Source organism: Tinamus guttatus, unplaced genomic scaffold, assembly GCF_059628265.1.
Source record: "Tinamus guttatus ecotype Peru unplaced genomic scaffold, ASM5962826v1 Tinamus_guttatus_pri_ptg000287l, whole genome shotgun sequence".
Classification (NCBI taxonomy): domain Eukaryota; kingdom Metazoa; phylum Chordata; class Aves; order Tinamiformes; family Tinamidae; genus Tinamus; species Tinamus guttatus.
Genome location: NW_028288821.1, coordinates 12,777,625 through 12,799,972, shown reverse-complemented (window position 1 = coordinate 12,799,972; position 22,348 = coordinate 12,777,625). Strand labels below are relative to the sequence as shown.

Sequence of the window (22,348 nt, the reverse complement as noted above, 5' to 3'; positions counted from 1 at the left end):
CGGCGCGCGGCGCGCGGACCCGCACAGGTGAGCGGCGGCGCCGGGAGCGGGGCGGGGGGCAGTGGCGGCGGGTAGGCCCCGCCGCAGGCCGCGGCCCGGGCCCGCGCGCTCCGCCGCCGCGGCCGCTGCCGCCCGGAGCCGCCGGCGGAGCCCGGGCCACCGCGGGCCGCGCCGCGGGCGGCGGAGCCTGCCGGGCGGCACCGGCGGGCCCCGCGGCGGAGGGGGCCTTTTCGGGCGCCCAGAAAATGGCGGAAAACAAAATGTCGGCCGCCGGGGCGGGGAAGCTGCGGCTCCGTGGGCCGTGGCGCTGCCGGGACAGGGGTTATCTCCGCCTCCCCCTCCCGCGGCCCCGCCGGGCCGCACGGTTCGCGGGGCAGGACAAGACCGGGCACGGCCGGCGGGCGGCGGCCTGAGGCGGAGGCACGGGGAGCGGCGGCCGCTTCCCCGGGGCGCCCGCCGGGCGGAGCCCCCCGGCCGCGCCGCAGCCCCGCGCCCCCCGCGGGCTCCTTTGTCTCCGCGCCGCGCGCTCCCGCCCTTCCCTCCCTGCCTCCTCCGCGCGCGGCGGCGGCGGCGCTGGCGCCCTGCCCGCCCCGGGGCGCTCCCTGCGCGGCCGCCGCGGGGGCGAGCGGGAGCCGCCTCCGCGCGTTCCCGCCGGGCGCGCCGCGCCGGCCCGGCCGCGGCGGCCGTTGGGGCGCGCGGAGCTGCCGTGCGCGGAGGCGGCGCTGCCGGGAGCCCCGCGCCGCTTCCGGCAGCGCGCCGGGATGGCGGGGGGGCCTGGGCGGGTTGTTTGGTCCTGTCCTGCATCTTTGAAATAAATTCGCACCTGTCACTGAGCTTTTGTAAGTGAACGAACTGTCCAAATGGAAATGTCATTTTTAATTTTTATTTTTTTCCTACGTCAACTTACCTACAGTTTCCAAATGGGATGCTTCTTGCAAGCTTTCTGCCGCAGCAGGTTGCTTCGCGCTGCATTTCCATTGGTTACTACATTAAAAATAAACTAAAAAAAAATATGGTGAGGGAGTGATGCCTTGGTACCTAATTGAGCTTGAGTAATAGCAGGTAACTGAATTTGAAACATCTGTTTTGGATTTCTCAGCTACAGATGATTTTGTTATGTTGTGTAAGAATCATCCCCAGTGTCTCTGGCCTCGACCCTTTTCATTGAGATGTCAAACTTAGCTTGAGAAAACATCTGCAGCTCCCCAGAAACGGTGCTGCTCCTGTTGTGGTTTATATTATATGTAAACAAGACGTGGGTGTTTCAGAAGAGGTTTGTCTTTTGAACAAATACTTCAGAGCTGACTGTGCAAAGATGCTTTGGTTGAAGATGTATGTAAAACTGTGAAAATAATGAGTATTTGCGAGGCCTATCATGGATATAATTTTTTATATTAGATACATACTCTTGATTTATGTAGCTTTATTAAATTATAATTTTTGGTTATAATGTTTAACCCAGTGGCTTTTTCTGGAAATATTCTGTACTTTATTAAATTTCTGGTATGGCCATAATGCCACAATGTTTGGAAGGCAGCCTGGGGGTGGGAGCTTCGCTGTACCCCTTTGGTACAGCTTCGCCTTTGGTTCCCTGGAAAGAGCTGGATAGTGGAGGGAAAGTTTTTCTTCTTCTTCTTTAATCTTTTTTTTTTTCCTTTGTCTTCCTTAAATTCTTTGCTGAAGATCTATTGATTTAGTATGTTTTGTGAAAGCTTTATCATTGAAAATGTTATTGCTAAATTTAGAGTATTATCTTTATGGGAAGAATAAGTTACTGATATATTATACTGATAAACACTGACTGATGTTTATAAGGGGCTGAGTCCTTACTAGCTTTTCAGCTGAGTGTGTAGCCATTAATTAATTATGTGTATTTTCTTAGGTAGCCCTGCCAAGCATAATCTTTAATTAAAAGAAAAATCATAGTGCTCCTGCTTGTAGGCAGAGAGATCATAAATCCCCTTCGTATTGTATTTTTGCTGGCCTGGTCTCAGCTGAGCCCTGTCTAAGGAAAAGCTTAGAAAGCTTTTAATCTTGATTTGACTACCTCTTCCAAAATTGCATGGGTATGTATTGCAGTAAATGGTAGAAAGAAACCATAAAGGACCGCAGTCACTAACCTACCACCTTCTCTGCTGCTTTAGAGTGAGAGTTGCAAAGATATGTAGAGCATGAGATGAAATCAGCGGCGCTACTGAAATTCATGAGCAGAAATGCCTTATTATGGCAGAGATGTGGGTCCTATTGGTTGTTAATTGTTCCCATATTAGCAGTTAGGGAATATCTTACTGTCATGGAATGCCTCTAAGACCAAAGTAGATGTAAGAAAATCTGCAGTTTAATAGTTGTAGCAAATCTGTCCTTTTCGCCCCCCACCCCCCGTATTTAGAGGTAAAGCTTGAGTGTGTATATGACCAATCCGTCATCCATGTGTCATCATCCGTCTTTGTTATTAGTGCAAATTTAAGATAATTGTGTGTTTGCAGAAAGTATTGTTCCACATCTTTTGTAGATTTTATAGCCCTATTAGCTACTCAGAAAATATTATTTTTGGTGACTCTTAGCTACTCTTGCAGGAATTTTGATTTCAGTTAAAATTTACAGTTTTGCTTTGTGCAGAATTTTCTACTTAGCATGATATGTAATATGTTTACATGTAGATTATATAATCTGAAAATAAAATTACATATTAATAAGGAAGAAAACTGTAGAACATTCTTCCTTTAATTTCAAGCTGATATGATTTAATATAACTTTAATTATTTACATTTAAAGAGGATTAATAAAAAGCTCTCGTCAAGTAATTGCTAAGTATTGCTTTAATCTAGAAGCTATTACTTTAACTAGCCATGCGTAGGCTAGCATTGTCTCTTATTTTGTAATAGCAAATACATACTTTTTCAGCTGCCCTGAGTTCCATGGACTGTGGAAGTAATTCAAGTGTGATTGGGGGTTGCACTAAGATTTTGGAGTTGCTTTGTGATTCTCAGAGTAATGAAATAATTTGATCTTGTCCCTGTAACTTTCAAAACTATTTTGAAATCATGTCTGGGATATTGGTTCTTACTGTTCAGTGAGAAGTAAGGTGGGGGTTTTTGTTTTGTTTGCTCGTTTTTGTTCTTTCTCTAAGAACTGGTATTCTGGCTTTAAGACAGTTTGAGAGAAGTAGGTTTGGACAAATAATAGCTGGAGAGAGTGTTGAAAGAATAATAGTGACACTAGGTGATATAAGTTCTTTGATTCTTCTATGTTCTCAGTTAAGTTGGAACCTCCTTGGGGTGAAACAGTGACCTTTATTTTGAGGTTGGCATCATTGCGGACTGCTTGCCGCTTCCTTCACTTGAGGATCTCAAGAGTTTAAAAGAAGGAATAATTGCTGATCAGTTCCTTCCTTGATAATGAAGGTGCAGTAAGCATGGTTGTGTTTTCCATCTTTTGTCTCTTTAAGATGATTTGTTATTCTGTTTTATGTTTCTCCATCAAAAAAATAGCAAAGACAAAGTGGTTCCCATCTGGCACACTTACCTTGGCCTGCACAGGGCAGAAATTCTGCATCACCCGCTGAAGTGAAGGCATCTAACACAGTCATGAGGCAAACCCTTGTAGCACCAACCCTGATTTTGGGCATGCTCTCATCTCAGTGCTTTTCTGCCTGGCTTAAGAGACATCTGGAGCTTCAGTTCTAAGAAGCAGCCGGAACTGCTGCCTGGGCCGGGCAACGTGGCGCTTCCCGTTGCTGTAGTGCCACCATCGCCTGTACATCTCTGACGATTTCATCTGGGGCCATGCAGCCAGGGCAGAAGTGTTACAGGAAACTGGCATTATGGTGTCTTGGTTTCTTAGGGTCTTTCAGTGTGGAATCTAGTACCGGTGTTAACAGGGTGCTCTTAAGAGGAATTAATGTTGTGTCTGCTGCAAAGTTTAAACTACTTCTTGCTTAGCGTGTTAGTCTAAGGTGCAGTAGGTCCCTAGCTCTTTCTGGGTCTCTTGACTCTAACTTAGAGGCTGTCTCAGATTTTGGCAGTGCTGGCAGCTGTTTATTCTTAGGCCCTTATTTTTCTACTTCCTTTGCTTCTTAACTCTGTTGCCATGTATTTCGCTGCAATAGGGTTGTTCAATATGTAGCATCATAAAGTGCTTGAGTTCTCTGTTACATTTCATATGTAATGGATATGAGATCCAGAAGAGCAAAGTCAAGGTTGATATTACAATGCTCAAGAATCATATTTTTGCTTAAATTTGCTTCAGTTGCTCTTAATTGCATTCATACTTCCTCCATTCATACTTCCTTCATTCCAGTGTCGGTAATTCTGATCCTTTTCCACCTTCACTTAGCACAACTCCTAAAACTCGTCCTTATTTGACCTGAGGGGGACAGTAAATACAAGGTTTTGTCTTGTGCAGTAGAGCCCTCTGAAGTCTGAGATTTGTTCATCTATGAAAGACGTTTGCACCTTTTCAGCAAGTGTAATGGCCATGTAGACCTTGAAAGAAATTGACCTCTCTTCTGCTCAGTGCTGCCTGTTACAGGGGGTGGCTCTGCCGTGTGCATGCAGATCTCAGCGAGCGCCGGTTGCAGTTTCTGCTGGGCTCTCTGTCAGGCATTTGGAACAATATAGGAGGGGTCATGCACAGCTGCTGAAAGAGAAAATCCGTTTCAGCATTTTGTCCCTATGCAACTTTTTCAAATCTTACCTACAATTTAAAAAAAAAAAAAAGGTAATGACACTAACCCATTGAAATTATTTTTGGAATAACTATTAAGTGTATACAAAATCATGAAAGAATCTGAAAAGTTGCTACTCTTGAGTGCCATTCTCTGCTCTCCTCAATGCACACTGTAGCTGCGCGCTACAGGATTGCTGATATTGATCTTTAGTTGAAACAGCATATTCAGAGGATAGGGATGGAGGAAATAACTTTTCCATGCATAGTGTGTACGCGACTGATCAGGTGTATTGGTGGTGATAGCCTGTGTGTGCTGCTCAGGTCACTTAGTATTTCCTGGTTCTGCAGGCAGTTACCTACATTTTGTCTGTGACAAAGCTGATCTGTTTCTTGAAAAGGTCTTTGCTTGCTGGTAACAAGCTCTGTGCCACTGGATTCAGTTGTTTACTAATCCAGGTTATATTGTTTGCTTCCTGTGTCGAGATGCTCTTGCCAGTATTGCTTTTGAGATTTTTGTTTTCCATTTGTGAGCTTGTTATTAATGGATATTATGGATAAAACTTCGCACAGTGTTTTAATGTTCGTTTGCAGTGAAGATAATTAATGTTTAGGCTTTTTCTGTGCTTACTGCTACTTGAAATAAAGTAACATGTATTTTTGCATGCTGAAGATAACCTGCACAATCTAACTAGCAAGTGCTTTAGAGTATAAACCAAACTTTTCTTCTAGACCTGGCAATACCCAAAGATATACCTAATAAATAAATAAGTCCTGTCCAAGAATTACTGAAATGTTTGATTTTAGTCACATGAATAGTTATTTCTTCTGCCTGGAAACATTTGGAGGATTTTAGATCAAAAAATATACATACAAAAACATAAAACAATAAGGCAAATTGAATTGGATGAAGTACCACATGCTTTTGTCTTGAACTAGTGGGCAAATATTTTTCTGTATTTGTCTGTGTGACACAAATCCAGTGAAGCTAATCAACACAGTACTTCCAAGTTTAACATAAAATCTGGTTTTACTTTTGCAGGTATTTGTAAAGGAACGTAGCTGAATATGGATCCAGGTGGTGGAAGTCTTGGATTGCAGACACAAGAATCTAAGATGCCTCACACTATGATTATGCAGGATTTTGGTAAACATTTTAACTATTAAACATTGCAGAATAAAATCTTTTTTTCTTTGCTCTGTGCACTTAAATGATATCAAGATTTAGACTTGATTCTGTGTATACTTGAAACTATAATAGTGGTGTTTTCACAGCATTTTGAAGAAAATTTAAGATGATGCATCTTAAAAGTCCTTGCATGTTTGGTTGCTAATCCTGAAATACTGACCTATTTTGAAAATTTAAGAAATTTGAACAAGAAAAAACGAGTTCACTCTGTGGCTCAGAGTGCTCTAGATCAACCAGAAGACGTTGTAATGTTAGATAGTTCAGGGAGGATTGTTTTGCTCTGTGTTGTTTTGTTTTTGTGTGCGTGTATCTGTTTTGAAGTACTCTGGGTACTGCTACCTCTCCAGTCTAACAGTATAAGTGTTTACATCCATGCTTTGGGTGCAAAAGTGTGATCAGTTACTAGCTCCCCTTTAGGGTGCTTCAGTAAATGAGGTGGGAAGTAATGACTTTGTCTGACAATAACTAACTGTTACGTATGTAGCAGCTTACGGATTTAACTAAATCTGTATGTTCTGTAAGTTCTGTCAAGAATATGAGTCCAGGTGCTGTACTGATGTAAGAGAACTTGTTGATCTTTGAGGTTGCTACTATTTCTTTAGATGGCCAAATAACTTGAGCAATTTTGAAGTTTTGGAGAAAATACAGCAAGAAGTCCACTCTCTCCTTTGTGGGTCTACATTTCTGCATTGTGGCAGGAGAAGACCTTAAATATTGGGACGGACCAGGTCTTTGTGCTAATGTGAATTAATATCCTTTGGAGTGTACCAAAATAATTGCACTTGCATTACAATGCTGAATAATTTTAACACTTCTGTTTTTCATTCTAAAAAGAACCGTGTTCTTGCATGTTTTATTCATTAGGATTAAAACTGATTTGTGTGCTAAATCATTGTGCAGCCTTTTTTACATATAGAAAAGTAGTTTGCAAATTGGACTGCTCAGTCAAGCCTGTTCATGAAAAACAGAGGTTTCTGCTTCCAGCCATTCCTTAAACCAGGCCACATTGTTGGAAATTGTATTATAGATATGGCATACACCTAAGAATTTAATTTTTATCGAAGTCCTTAAAATACAGAGCATGAGAGAATCCTTTCATCATAACAGCAATTAATGCATGCTTTACCAAACTTGGTGGCATGCAAGAATTTTGTGATTGTTCAAATTGCTACCATAACCAAAGATTTCTAATTGGACTTTAAAAAATAAAATATAAAAAAGGTTGGAATTGCAAACTGATCTTCAGTTCTTAAAATTTCAGCATTGTAAACCGTTAAACGTGGGGTGAATTCAGTTTGAAAGAAAAGGCATGTTTTGGTTTACTTAAAGAATACAGACCTGTTTTGGATTGTCTATATGATGAAATCTAAAAATTGTTGAAAAAAAAGATTGTTGAAAAGCAAGTGTTCATATATGTTTATCTTGTCTATACCATTATTCCATTTCTTAGATAATCTCCAATAATGTAATAATTTTAACGTTTTTCCCCTCATTCGTAATTGTTCCATAGTGGCTGGAATGGCTGGCACTGCTCATATTGATGGAGACCACATTGTTGTGTCAGTCCCTGAAGCTGTCCTGGTTTCTGATGTTGTTACTGACGACGGGATAACTCTTGATCACGGCTTAGCAGCTGAAGTTGTCCAAGGACCCGACATCATTGCTGAAACTGATGTTGTGACGGAAGGTGTAATTGTTCCCGATTCCGTTCTGGAAACTGATGTTGCTATTGAAGAAGCTTTAGATACCAGCGATCATGTTTTGACTTCCGATCTAATAACGGAAACTGTTAGAGTTCCTGATCAGGTCTTTGTGGCTGACCTTGTTACGGGTCCTGATGGACATTTAGAGCACGTGGTGCAAGACTCTGTGTCAGGAGCCAACTCACCTACGATGGTTTCAGAAGAAGTTCTAGTAACCAACTCGGATTCGGAAGCGGTGATTCAAGCAGCCGATACTGTTCCTGGCTCCACAGTGACTATAAAAACGGAAGATGATGATGATGGCAAGAGTACATCTGAAGACTACCTAATGATATCCTGTAAGTGAAATAAAGGTAGATACGAGCAGGAGATTATCAGAAGTCTGGTGGGGAGAAATTACTAAAACTGGACTCTTGCTGCACTCTGTAACAGAATTCTCAAATAATAGTCCGTTGCTCAGTTAATTCTTGTTGTCTGGAGTTGGGTTTTCTTCATGAAAAATCCATTGTCAGCAATGCAACAAGAGTGACATTCATACGGTCAAGTGAATGTGTGTGCCTGTGTTATTGAAACTGGGTAGTCCTGAAAATTGATACATTAACAGCAATTTTTGAAAGTTAAACATTCTACATATTTCGAGTGTGGTACATTTTTAAAATACTCGAGCATGTTACCAAATTATGCAGATATATGTGAAAAATAACATGCCTGGTTTCATCAATTAAATCCATCAAAGAAATATTTTTTTAAGATAATTTACTCAAAAATTGTCTTATTTTCAACAAAACATTGTTTGTTTTGCTGTATTAAAAATTATAGTAGCTATTGTATTGTACATTGCTCTGTTCTGGCCTCTGCTTACATTAAGGAGTTGTGCATTAATTGATTAGCTCTCTAAAAATGGGACGTGGCTGTTTATTTCAGTCTGCATACAACATGTGGGCCCCTGCGGCTCCCCGAGGAAGCTTTATGCTCTTGCACTATTTGTTGAGTTACAGCAACTAAGGGGGTTACTGAAAAGCTATCTTAGCTGTATTTCATTTCTTCCATGTTTAAACTGCATATATGCTAGCAGTTTTTACTGTTATGCAAAGTTGTTATAATATATGATAGTTCATTACAGACTTTCGACTTTCACATTAGTTACTGAAGTGTGGATAGGTGAACACAGCTTTTATTTAGTCAGAAACAATATAAAAAAGACAATGCCAGGTATGACAGTGTCAATCTTTTCACAGCAAACTGCATTTATTAGAAATGTAAAGATGGAGGACATTACTGATTAGTGATTGTAATGATTTCTTTTTTGGATCAAGAAACAAAAAAAAAATCAGTCTAAATGCAAATTAAACCTAAAACAGCAAAATTCCTGTGTATTTGTAAATAAAGGCACACCATTTTTACAATCATTTCATTGAAAAAATTCCTCCTTTCTGACAGAGTACTTACGATGAGTTGTATTCTGTAACTGCGGTATTTCCAACTACACCCTTGTACTTGTAAGTAAAGTCATCCTTGGACTTCCTTCTAAGATAGATAAGTATGATTTGATAATAATGGTCGCTGCACTTAGAGCAGGTTGTCTTCAGCTTCCAGGAACAGTTATCTAATGACCTCCGCCCTGCCTGATTACTTGAGATTATTCATCTCAGAGAGTGTGTTGAGGGGCTCTCAAGCCTGCTGAAGGTTTTGGCAATGTTTGCAAACCGGTTAGAGGCAGTTCGAGGCATTAAATGCATCTGTAGCCCTGATAGGTCTCAGTAATCACAGCTGGAAACTGAATGGTTAGCCGGGAATTCTGTTCTCATCATTTTAGGAATATTAAGATATTCTCTTGCCTCTGTTAAGCTTTGAGGCTGGGTTTGTGCCAGCTTTATGCCAGGTCTGCCACCTCAACCCTGCAAAGAGTCTGTTTCACTGGGGCTTATTTATTTATTTATTTATATTTATTTTGTTCCCAGGCAGATCAATCTCATGCAGTTGCAATTTTCTAGGATAGCCTTGAATTTATTATGTGTCTGAGGGTAGTCTGTTTTGTAGGATAGATAAACACATCCATTTAGCAAAGAGTTTAAAACACTTTTTAACTATTTTTATATTTTTTTAATTGTCACATATTCAGTAGGTGTTGTAGAAAGGTATTTTTATGGTTTTAACTTCTTGTGGTGTGTATATGTAGAGTTACTGAGCTTGCTTTTAATACGAATCACACCAAAGTGATAATTCTAAAAATCTCAAATACTTCTTAGCTGTCTTTAGTGAAATTTAACAGCAAAAAAATTGTGACTTTACATGAAGTGATTAATCATCTCTTCATGCAGTACCACCAATGGTTTGATGGAGCACAGTTTGGGAACTTCTAAAATACTACATTTTAGAGTATAAAGCTGAGCTACATATGGTTTTTTACCATTTTAAAAATACATTTCCATGTAGGCATTGGTAATTACATTTTTATATAAATACATTTGGAAAATAATCTTTATTTGGATAGTTTTGAAAATGAGATGTGTATAATTTTGTAACTGCAAATTTTCACAAGAAGGTTGTCATCACTCGGCCATCTCTGTGCAGATTAATTCAACTTGTTAAAATCAACTTTATGAGCGCAATGCTGAAAAATGGCTTCCTGATACCTCCATAAAACAAGCTGTAGGATATGCATGCATCTCCTTTTTTAAATTTCCCATATAAAAGGGAATTGCTTCAAAAGGAAGTTAGTTCAAAGTTAATGCATAGCGTCTGCTTACGCACCCACCCATCTCATAAGGCGGTGTGAAAATTCTGTACAGCACGTCCCCTTTTGCCCAGGAAGAGTTAGCACACTCGTAGCTGAAAACCTGCCCTTTTTTGTTTTTCAGGTTTGCGATATTCAGACGCACAGCGGCTTGCCAGCCCCCGCTCCCCGTGCTGGCCCTGCATGCACTATGCTCGCGACCTCACACCCACCCAAGAGCACCCCTGGAGCTGGCCTTTAGGGTAAGGTACTGTTCCACCACCACCTCCTTTCCAGTGTATTGCAGTACAGTGTTACGTCATTTGCTAAACATTTTAATATTCCTCTATTGTAACCGCTGGGATGTAAAATAAGTATAGCAGACCTAAGCAAAACACGGAAAATCGTAAAACCGTGGGACTTGCCCTCATGGTGTCCCCGGGGGCTCCTCTGGTGGGTGTGATATCACCAGCATAGCGCATGCTGAGGCAGCACGGGAATTGGGAGCTGGCAATCCACGGTGAATCTGGACATCACACACCTGAAAACAGCTGAGAAAGGTAAGTTGAACGCTACAAGTGTGCTGAGTTTTCCTTTGAGTTTTGTTATTTAGGAGAATTCAGCATATATTTGTAAAGATTCTCTGTTGTGTCCTTCAATTAAAGGAGAGTGTATTATGTAGTGCTTGTGGTGGATGAGTCGGATCTGGAAGACACTTTCATAGGCTTCCATTGACATAAACTAAGCATTCCTGATAGCTCACTCACAAAAAGTGCTTTAAAAAGCCATGATCTCTTGGAACTGCACGAAGTTTACCTGCCCAGCTGTGTACCTGCCCCACTGATTGTTTTCCACTTGTTTGAATGTGTTCAAAAATGGATTGGAACCATGAGATTTGCCCTGTATAAAATGGCAGTTTAAGCAATAGCCAGTCAACTGCTTTTGAAACAAAAGGCAACATCTTAAGAATAGCAGTGTACATTATTGTCATTTTATCAATACTTATCAATAGCTTGTATTTTTCAGATTTTATTATATTGCGCTTCTACTTTTTTAGAAAAGTGATTAAGAGCTGTACATGCAGAGACTTTATGATACATTCCCATAACTTTAGCTTGAATTGTAGAGACTGAAGATCTTTGAAAACACAGAGGATGATTAGTGGGGTCGGAGTTGCTCCTCTAAGACAGAGCTCCCTGTTTTTTTAAGGATATTAAAAGTTCTGGTACTTTACTTGAAAATACAAACTTACATATTACACAATATTCATGTATTTTACTTCAGATTTGGTTGAAAATAGTCATTTAAGAATTTTAAAATAGATTTTTTTTTCTCTTTTCTTCATGTAATCTTTGTTGTATTGCAGTTGATGTCCTGGTAAGGCAACTAATCTAAAATTGTATATATATATATATATATATATTCTTACATTATTTCATCAGCTAAACAGTGGCATTTAATGAATTTTATCTGATATTAGCTAAATAGTTTAGAATTGTTTCCATAAAGAAAACTTTCATTTCATACAACTGATTACCGTGCTGTTCAATGGGGGCTTTCAGTTAAGTAACTGAAATAGTAATTTTCTATGTGCAGCTGATACTGTGTTATGTTTATAATATTGGTGAGTTGAGAGTTGCTGTTGCTTGACTTTCAGATTAGGAAACAACTATGTCTTAAAAATGTCTACTGTCACCTGCCAATTCTAAGATTACAGCAACTGCATAGAATTAGTGATTTCTTCCCCCTTCAGCCTTTTGCTTTTCTTTTTGCATCTGACAGTGACTTTCCTGTGTTGTTAGTTCCTGTCTTGTACGATTAGTTAAGCTTCAGTCCTTCAGACACTCATAACGTGCAGCGAAACTAGCATTAAACGTGTATCTGTCATTTTAAAAAATTTGGATGACCAATTTCTATAAATGTTAAAAGCCAGGCAGAGAACTGTTTTTTAAAAATTTCCAAAATAATAAATATATGATACTAGTTTTTTTCCAAGATAAGTATCTTAGAGCTTATCCTTTTTCTTGCTAGTAGAGGATGCGTAATCCTCCCTTTTAATAAATACTTTCTGCCCGCATAAAATAACTTTAGTGAGCAGATGTATTAACTTACTCATATTCGATAGAATGATACGTTACTAACATGGTGCTGCTGAACTGGCTTGGAAGAGAGTTTGTGGATTTCTCTCTCGTGGCCTTTTTGTTTGTGGCATTCATATTCATCCTGCTTTCCTTGTCCTGCAAGATGACATGAGTGCCATGCACTGTCTGTCCAATTTTAACAGATAAAGGTATTGATACTGCTGGCAGTGTCACTAGTAAGAGATTTAAAATGTTTTCAATGAAAAATCACAAATTTCCCTGGGGAGTTTTTTAATTGTTTCCACTGGTTCAGGTTAGGTTGTGGGGCTTTTTTGGCAATACGATTAACCTGTTATTTACAAAAAAAAAAAAAAAAAAGAGATAGAACCAAAGCATGTCATATTGGTTTTTAAGGTTTTTCCCTTTATTTTAGTCAAAAGATACAATATAATTTCAATAATTCTTTAATTAGATCAAATGCTTTCTTGGTAATTAGCTGTTTTGTAGTTCTGTTCCTAGTTCTGACACAGCCTGAGACCTGTGAAATAAAAGTTTCACCAGTGTGGATAAAATCATTCAGTTTGGTTAGGAGTTTCTGTGAATCCCGTTCCTAGATCATTTGGGATTGCTGTAGTGGATTTCCATCCCTGGGGTGGGGAGGGCCTCTGCTCTTTCTCTAGCAGGTTCTGAACCACCTCCCATGGGTGCCTGGGGTGGTAAGAAAAGTTAAACTAACTGCAGTGCCCCTGAGTGCAGCAGGCTGTAGCCTGAAGCAGGAAGCAGCTCTTCAAGAGCAGTCAGCCCTGCACTGAGGGCAGGAAACTTAGAGGGGGCTTGGGAACCACTGCAGCCATCCCAAGGTAAGCCCTCCTTTACTCCCTATTCATCCCTCAGCTCTCTGCACTGAATAGAAACCTAGTCATTTTAAAACACTCTTATTCCCATGCTAAAACACTGAAAATATCTTTTTTAATCTTTTTTTTTAACCTAATGTATTTAAATAAATTGCTATTTCCCTGTAATGTATCTAATACAGATTTTGTTTTCCTTTTGAGGCATTATTCCCTTTTTACAGGGCTTCAGTGAGTGTTCAGTATAGCATAGGTTTGTCCTGGCCATCTGCACAGGAGCTAATTTTATCCATTGAGAGAAGTGTGTTAGAGTGTGTATGTCAGAAAGATGCTTCAGTGGCCCTTGCGACGGCTTCCATGCATTCATATGGCTGTCAGTGTGAACACATATGTCACCAAAACAGATGTAAAGATAAACGTAAAGATAAAATCAGCATTATACATATTGGAATAACCAAGTTGCAGGCATAAAGAATGAGAACTCAATTTAACGAAATACTGCTTGGATTAATTTTCATCTCATCTTTTAATCAACTATATGACATATTACACAGTAATTTTTTGCTAATTTGTAGGCTTTTAAAGCAATTAAAACCATAATTTTAGTGTGAAGGTGTAGCCATTTTTTTGACACTCTTCTTTCACTGGGAAGTTACTGAGAATCAGCACTCCTGATAGGGGGATCAACTACTACCTGTCAGTAGCAGTATTCCAGAATAGTGGAAGTTCCTGGAATTCCTATTAGACTGCAGCAGACAGTTCTGGGTCAGTTTTTGGAAATAATTTTAATTGTGCTTATTGGTGTCTTTTTCTTTTCTCCTCACTGTTCCGGGAACAGTTTCAGGCATGACCAATACTCACAAAGGGTTTTATTACGAGCTCTCTCTTGTGTCTTTCGTTCTGCAACTTGGGTTATGTTTCCAAAGTTGTGACAATTAAATCAAATGTTGATCTTCTGGAATCACTTTCCCTTTCAAATGTCTTAAGGCAAACTAATTTATAAAGGCCATTTATGAATGCAGTCTTTTATTAGACATGAGGATAAGAGTAAAAATATTGCTAGTTAGTAATCTGACTTTAAAAAATAAGTTTGATCCTCATTATTATTCTCTTATTTTTACAGTGGATGATGTTGGAGAAAAATTGGACCACATAGGAAGCACTCCCCTAAAAATCAGTACAGAGGTGTCAAATGATGATGTTGCTAAAGATGATGGGTTTGGTTCAGAAGTTATCAAAGTTTATATATTTAAAGCTGAAGCTGAAGATGATGTCGAAATAGGTACCTTTTAAATTTTATTTATTCCAGTAGCATGAAATATTTTGGGGTATTTTGTGTTAATTTAACATAGCCCACTGACTGACTGGATTTTTTTCTGGTATGTGGTATTTGTGGAGACCATCAATATGCACTTAATACAGGATGTGTGTTAATGCTGAATTCAGGGGTTTTTTGACTAGCAGTATTTATTTTTCACCTGCCAATCATACAGGGTCCCAAAGCTTGCATGTAGAAGTGGTTGGACATCTGCAGGTGCTTTTCTAACTTTGCAAGAGAGAATGCTATGAGTAGCAAAGTTTTCTCTCCAGGGGACTTCTATCGTTTCAGTGGTTTAACATTTTTCTTTTTTCCACTGACTTAAAAAGATACTAGTTTCTTGATCTTTTCCACCCCTTTGTGGTAGAGAAGGACTTAATTATAAGGAACTCAAATTAAATACCAAACTTTATAAGGCAGTCACTATCCTGTCTGTCCTAGCTTGAAGAGTGGTTTAAATGTAACAATTTGTAACCTGCTTGTGATTTAACTGCTGAGCCATTGCTATTTTCAGCCTGCTATGTTAACGTGAACTGTAATCAGTGCCAGTTTTCTGTACTGAAAACTACAGCAGTTGGAGAATTAGTGCATAAGCAGATCAGATATCCTTGAATTAGAGGCAGCATTTGCACAAGTGGAGCAGACAGCTGGGGTTTCAGAGGCTGGGTTTTAATTTGCAGGTAGAGTTTGTACAAAATCTTGTGCATATAACAGCTGTCTGCACCATAACTGGTAAGAGTGGATGTTCTTAGGGTCTCGGCTCTTTTCAAGATAACATGGTGCTGCTTTCTGAGAGGGGTTTCTAGAACACAGACCATGGATGTGCAGTGAGTTTGTTTATAATGTTAAAAAATCCATGACTTTTTCCTCAAGAAACTCTAGAAAATTGGCCTTTTGTATCAGTACAGCGAAGTCTCTAGAGTCCTGTCATGGCACAGTCTTTGGTGGCATTGGTGCAAGAGAGGGAAAAGATTACCTAGAGTTCAGGCATGCAGTCTTGGGCAAACCTAACCAAGAAACTCTTGCTCTGCGGGTTGTACCCCCTGAGCTCTTTCGGGAGCCTTGCAAGCAGCTTCTGTTCACTGCAGCTTGTGAGGGTAGGGCCCCCCGCTCGCAGAGCTGGCACCTCTTCACCTCTGCACTCAGGAGCTTGGACCTGCTCCTCCCTGCAGTGTGTCTGGCATGGGCTGTTCACAGAGCGAGTCCGTCTGCCCCTGCCCTCCTGCAGCAGGAGAGAGGAGAAATCATCTCCCACAGACCAGTCCTGCTGGCCTGGCTGCACTGCACGAACTTGAACTTCACTCACAGCTGCAGATTACACGAGCAAAGTCTTTCAAGTAGTAACAGTGCTGTTTTTCAAGCAACTTGAACTACTGCTTCAGGAAGTCTTCAGCTGTATAATGCTCAGCCTACTAGTGAAATCCTCTGTCAGGTTACCAAGTAATTTTGCAAATTTTGCTCTCCATTCCGTTTTGCCATGATCTGTCTGGTTGTCAGCCTTGAATTTCTCAGGGGGCAATGAGAGAATACAGCTCGTTTTTCCTCATCTGCAATGAACTATCAACTTGCATGTTTTTGTGAAAGAGGCTGCAGAATAATAAGAGATTTATGAAATCTCTTATTTATCTTATGAAATCTCTTGATTTATGAAATCTCTTTTGTTGGAAATAAGAAGAAAATACTTGAGTGTAATATTTATCTTCACAGTGGGTTTGTTCACATTCACTTATGTTTTTAACTTCTTTTCTTTTAAAGGCGGGACAGAAATTGTCACAGAGAGTGACTTTCACAATGGACATTCTGTAGCTGGAGTAATTGAACAAGGAGGAGTTGGTAGAATGCAGCGAGAAAAAATGGTTTACATGGCTGTTAAGGACTCTTCTCAGGAAGATGAAGATATTAGTAAGCATAATAAGAAACATTTTTGTTTCTCATGCTATTTGATACAACAATATAAACATCATTCTCAAGGACTTTTTTAATTTTTCTGAAGGATTCTTCAGCCTGAAGTAGTAGAAAACTAAACTGATCTTCCTAAAAATAAAGACAGGCTATAACTATTTTAAAGTGATGTGGATAATATGCACTTTGTGCATTCTGTATGCAATCATTTCATTATTTATATTAAATTTAACATATCCATGGATGAAGTTAATGAGGTTAGTCAAATTTCTCATTTTTCTGTTTTCCAACTGTGAATTTCCTTTGTTTAAACAGCTTTCTGGCAAAGTGGCCAATAAATGTCCTCAGTTACACATTTATAAGTTTGTATATTTGAATTTGTATTGGTGTGTTTGATGGTATTTGTATTTATTGATATTTGTTTTCTCTCTTTAAGGAATGTCTGAATAAACAATGATCCCCTAAGGGAAGGGGTGGCTCTAAATGCCAAAGGAAGGAAAGTAATTTGTAACGGGTATCAATCAGAATGAGAGCCAATTAAATGAAGGAAAAATTTAAGATGAGCAGAGTGAAATTAAAGGTTGTTGTTCTCCTTTAATCCAGGCTGTGCTGAAATAGCAGATGAAGTTTATATGGAAGTTATTGTAGGTGAAGAAGAAGCTACATCCCTTCCAGAGACACAGCTTGAAGACTCTGGCGTGAATAAAACTTTTGTGCCTGTTGCTTGGGCTGCTGCTTACGGTAGGAACCTTTCTGCTTATTTGTGAAAACCGCTTCCATTATTTGCTTCCTAATCTAACTTCCAGAATCTTTGTGCACGTGGCAGTGTCTCGCTTTCCCCCGTGAGGGAGCTGGTAGCAGCTCCTTGTGCTCTCTTACCAAGGGCAGTTAGGGAAGCTGATCCAGTGATGTGAAAATTTATTCTTGATGTTGTTCATAACCTTTTTACCTATAAGCTTCTTGTACAGTGTGTGTGTTTTATACATCTGTTGAAGATTTCACAACAATGAGAACAGCTTTAAGTATTTTGCATTAACTAGGAGGAAGGAGAAATAAGCTTAAACAGAGTAGTAGGATTGGCTGTGTAAATATATTCCTAATAATTTTGCTTTATATAGCAAGTTGTAAACCTGTTACTTTTTCAGATTTTTGTTTTTTATTCTGCAGTCATGCTTCAAGTAGTAGGAACATCTTAATAGGGTATATTAAAATTCTTAATATCCTCTTTATTTTGTATTTGTAGTGCTTTAGGATCTTAAATGTATATCAAGGGAGTATCAGTTAGCACTGGGTTATGTTATAGTTAAGAGAGCAAACTGAGCACGTAAATTCCGTTTGTGCAGCGTTCCTGAGCACGTTAGTTACAAAACGGTTTTGAACTGCAGAGCCATGGCCCATAACAGTAAACACTCTCAATACAAAATGAGGAATATTCTCTTAAATTACCACTTACCTCTTTCTTAGAAGTTTGTAGTGTCTCATATAGAGAGTACTCAGCAGGCGATTAGCACAAAGGCCTTATTATCTACTTAGTTCTGCTCTGGAAACACAAGGTATCTGGATTTCTGGATTAAGCTGTCAATTTCAGATATTCTAATTTCTAGACTGGTGTCTGGAGTGATATAAAAGTTTAAAAGTTTGCAGAAACAAAGTGTGTAGTCAGTGAGTGGTTTGGTGTTTTGGAGAGAGTTAGGACAGAGAGCATCATAGTCAATAACATTTATTTGCTGAGTGGATGACAGAGATGCCTCCTGTCATGCCGTATCTGTGAGAGCCTTTAGTTTAAAAAATATTTTTAGGCCACTTAATTTGCCATAAACTAAAGTACAAGAAGCATGGCAGAATTCCAAGAATAATTTCTTTTTTCTCTTCATCCCGTATGTGTCCTCTGTATTGCTCAACCCTTTAATATTCTTAATCCTTTATTATAAAAATATAAAAAAGCTAAACAGGATTTGCTCTGACCCTTAATTATCAGAAATAAAGCTAGTCAGAATGCTAAGCATGCAAGAATAAGTTTAATGGAATGTGTGAAGAATATATTTTTTTTTAGTGTCTGGGGCATATAAATACAAGGTTTTGAGCTGATGTGAACTACACATCTTAGTTTGAATAGAGTTAAACTGCTATTTATTAGTTGGCCCTTGTCTCATTCTCAGACTTTGAAAACCCTCATTGTTAGAAAGGATTTGAATTTATAACTAACTAATACCCTGTTTTCTGCAGGAGATGAAAGAAGACTACCCAGAAGATACGAAGATGGTCAAGCGGCAGGTGAGAACATGTGATTGTGTTTTGTAGCATTAAAAGTAACTTGCTTCCTTTGAAAATGTATGTGTTTATATATCGTAGTTTTCCTAATCAGTAAATGGCAAAAAAAAAATGTAGACTACATGTTGAAGGACTTTCTCTACTGTTTTCCAGTTAAAACAGTTCTAGGTGCTTTAGGCCTTCAGAGCTGGTGGGGAAGCTGGGCGGATCTGGCAGTGTTTTTAAATGGTTTTATAGTCACATAGAACAGAGACAGTGTAATCACTGAAAGAAAAAACAAAGTTAGATAATAAGAAATTAATGTCATGAGGGATAAAATAAACCAAGGATAAAATAAACCAATTAGTTATTTATAAAATTATATTATTGACTTTTGTCAATGTGTAAGACAGATACTGCTTTATATTGGCACTCTGTCTTCTTTTTATAGTTCAGTGTAAAGGAATGGGCATTTTTAAAAAAAAAAAAAAAAAAAGTGGATTATGCTCCTGTGCAATTCCAGTCACCAGTCTTGAAGAAGAAAGATGCTTAAGGTTTTTACGGTGTCTAATTTTTGTTTCTAGGAAATAACTTGGATACACGATTAGAAAACAAAAACGGTAATGCAACACAGTACCTGCAGATTTGTGATAGCATTAGCACTAATAGAGTGCTAAAACAAAAAACCAAGAAAAGGAGGAGAGGAGAGGCCAGGCAATGGCAAACAGGTAAACAATATATGGTTACACGTATCTGTCATGGAATGGCACTTACTCATTTACTTTTCTTTTTTTTAAAACTGGTGCAAGATTTTAAAAAATGCAATGATTTGCGTATTTCCTGTGTCCTTCCCTTCTCCAGTTCTATGCCTAGAGAATGCAGTATTTTTTACAGTCTGAAGTCAGTAGACTAAGGGCTGATGCAGTTCATTTGAATTTAGCAAACTATTAAAAAGCAATCGTGGATATATTCACTGCACGTGTAGTATTACTGATCTATCTGAGCAGCCCTATATAAATTGTTGGTGCTGTGGATGGGTTTTTTCTAAACTACTGAACCATTCTCTGCCTGCTGCAAGTGTAAGTGCATGAATCTGGACAGCAGTTGGCTAATTTAATTTCTTAGTAAATTAGTTTCCTTCATAACGTGTTTTTGTTTGTTTAAAAACAGCTGTTATAATAGGTCCTGATGGACAGCCCTTAACAGTTTACCCTTGTCACATATGTGGGAAAAAATTTAAATCCAGAGGATTCTTGAAAAGACATATGAAGAATCATCCAGATCATATGATTAAGAAGAAATACCAGTGTACAGACTGTGACTTTACAACTAACAAAAAAGTAAGTTTCCACAATCATCTGGAAAGCCATAAACTTATAAATAAAGTTGATAAAACCCATGAGTTTACAGAATACACGAGAAGATACAGAGAAGCAAGCCCCTTGAGTTCTAATAAGCTAATCCTAAGGGACAAGGAGCCTAAACTGCACAAGTGCAAATATTGTGACTATGAAACCGCAGAGCAGGGGCTACTCAATAGACATCTCCTCGCAGTGCACAGTAAGAACTTTCCTCATGTGTGTGTGGAGTGTGGGAAAGGATTCCGGCATCCTTCAGAGCTGAAAAAGCACATGAGGACCCACACGGGCGAAAAGCCATACCAGTGTCAGCACTGTGTCTTCAGGTGTGCTGATCAGTCCAATCTGAAAACCCACATCAAAGCCAAACACGGGACTGATCTGCCCTTTAAATGTGAGCACTGTCCCCAGGCTTTTGCAGATGAAAAGGAGCTGCAGGAGCACACAGAATTGTTTCAAGGGCATAAGACTCATCAGTGTCCACACTGTGACCATAAGAGCACCAATTCAAGTGACCTGAAGCGACACATCATTTCAGTTCACACAAAGGATTTTCCCCACAAATGTGAGGTATGTGAGAAAGGCTTCCATCGTCCATCTGAGCTCAAAAAGCATAGTGAAACCCATAAAGGTAAGAAGATACATCAGTGTAGACACTGTGACTTTAAAACATCAGATCCTTTTGTACTTAGTGGGCATATCCTCTCAGTTCACACTAAGGACCTGCCTTTTAAATGCAAAAGATGTAAAAGAGGATTTAGGCAGCAAATTGAACTTAAGAAGCACATGAAGACCCACAGTGGAAGAAAAGTTTATCAATGCCAGTATTGTGAATATAGCACTACGGATGCATCGGGCTTTAAACGGCACGTTATCTCAATCCACACAAAAGACTATCCCCACAGGTGTGAGTATTGCAAAAAGGGATTCCGTAGGCCCTCCGAAAAAAATCAGCATATAATGAGGCACCACAAAGAGGCCATACTGTGATATATGGTGTCAGGAAGGAAGCAATTAGAAACTGTGATATGCTAATTGGGGAAAAAAATCTCATGAACTGTTTCTCCTGGTTTCAAAGCTTGATATTAAATCATAACTTTACATTCTTTGTATTAAAAGTCTTAAAAGTATTAGGGTTGACAGGGGATCTCATAGCCCTATGATTGTTGCTTATCAGAACCTAAAAAAGAGCACTATAGAATGCAGAGAGATGGATGAATGTCTGAAATATTGCAGAAAGATTGCTGAATGTCTGCAGATTAATAGTATTACACATTGTTAAGCTGTGGAAGACAAAACGAAGATGACTGTGTTACCCATTTTGTCAGTAATAGCACTTGTCTCCGCTATGAACACAGTTTGGATAGCTGGTGGGGTTGCTTACAAGTTATTTGCTAAGGTAACCAAGTCCACCTTCTTGTGCAGTTTTGGAAGAGTAAGAACATTAGTCTGTCACTTGGTCATAACATTTTTAAATTGTGCCTGGAAATTATATTCCAGAACTGGTCCAGAAATTTGGGGGATTGTCCTTTTTTATTTTTTTCCGTTTCTTTTCCCTCTCTTTTTTTTAACATTTCATTGGGAAACTTTTTTGTTTCCTTTATTAGTTTAGGTTCGATGAGTAATTTTTTAAACGTTTTCAAAGCTGCTAACCTATTTTATTGCAGAATATGATGTTTAAAATATAGCATTATGTGATGAGCTCAAAGGTGGTGTTCTGGTGCTAGGGTTAAAGATGTCTATGTATATAATTTCCCTTTTTTATCTGAAACTACAGTTGAATGTTGTTCAGTATGGCACATATGACAAAATTAACTTTGAATCTGACTTTTTTTAGAAAAAAATGGATGCAGCTACTAGTGTTGTGACTCAACACTGTTTTTTTTTCTTGCTACTTTAAGACCTTCTCTAAAAGGAGTATTAGAAACAAAGTCAAAGAAAATAATAGTTTTTTGAATTAAAAGTCAAAATACATAGAAGTTTGTTAGGGCAGTGTTCATAACAGGTATGACTATTACTGTCCTACTTCCTAATACGAAATTTTCAGTATAGGTATAAAATTGCACCTTTTAATCAATTCTTTAAAAATCTATACCATACTATAAACATGCATTTTCAATCTGTAAGAGAGTATATATGCAGTATTTAACCAGAAAAATATGCTGCCACTAGAGTTTGGAGGTGGATCTTCAGTTTACAGTGTATACATTTAAAATATGCATCCCTTTAAACGAAGCTTTGTGTTAGCATGCTGCAAATCAAATGGCGCTTAATATAACGAGCTGGTCTAGGGCTATTTAATGAAAAACCTGTTC

At 38.9% G+C, this 22,348-nt stretch overlaps 1 protein-coding gene across 4 annotated transcripts; it reads left to right on the top strand.

Annotated features, from left to right (window-relative positions):
- The first annotated feature begins 3 nt into the window (after nt 1-3).
- ZNF711 (ZFX family zinc finger ZNF711) lies at nt 4-21,390 on the top strand. 4 transcript variants are annotated; one of them, XM_088527592.1, is made up of 9 exons: nt 4-27; nt 5,708-5,812; nt 7,365-7,895; nt 14,329-14,487; nt 16,279-16,425; nt 17,029-17,166; nt 18,652-18,699; nt 19,260-19,403; nt 19,846-21,390. In XM_088527592.1, exons 2-9 carry the CDS (start codon nt 5,734-5,736, stop codon nt 21,021-21,023), a joined length of 2,424 nt encoding a protein of 807 aa, XP_088383718.1. In that variant the 5' UTR covers nt 4-27; nt 5,708-5,733; the 3' UTR covers nt 21,024-21,390. The 4 variants fall into 4 exon arrangements, with proteins under 4 accessions (XP_088383718.1, XP_088383717.1, XP_010220105.1 ...); XM_088527591.1 differs by lacking the exon at nt 4-27 and adding an exon at nt 3,241-3,404; XM_010221803.2 differs by lacking the exon at nt 4-27 and adding an exon at nt 3,241-3,409 and having other exon boundaries at nt 19,260-19,295.
- Nucleotides 21,391-22,348: the final 958 nt, after the last annotated feature.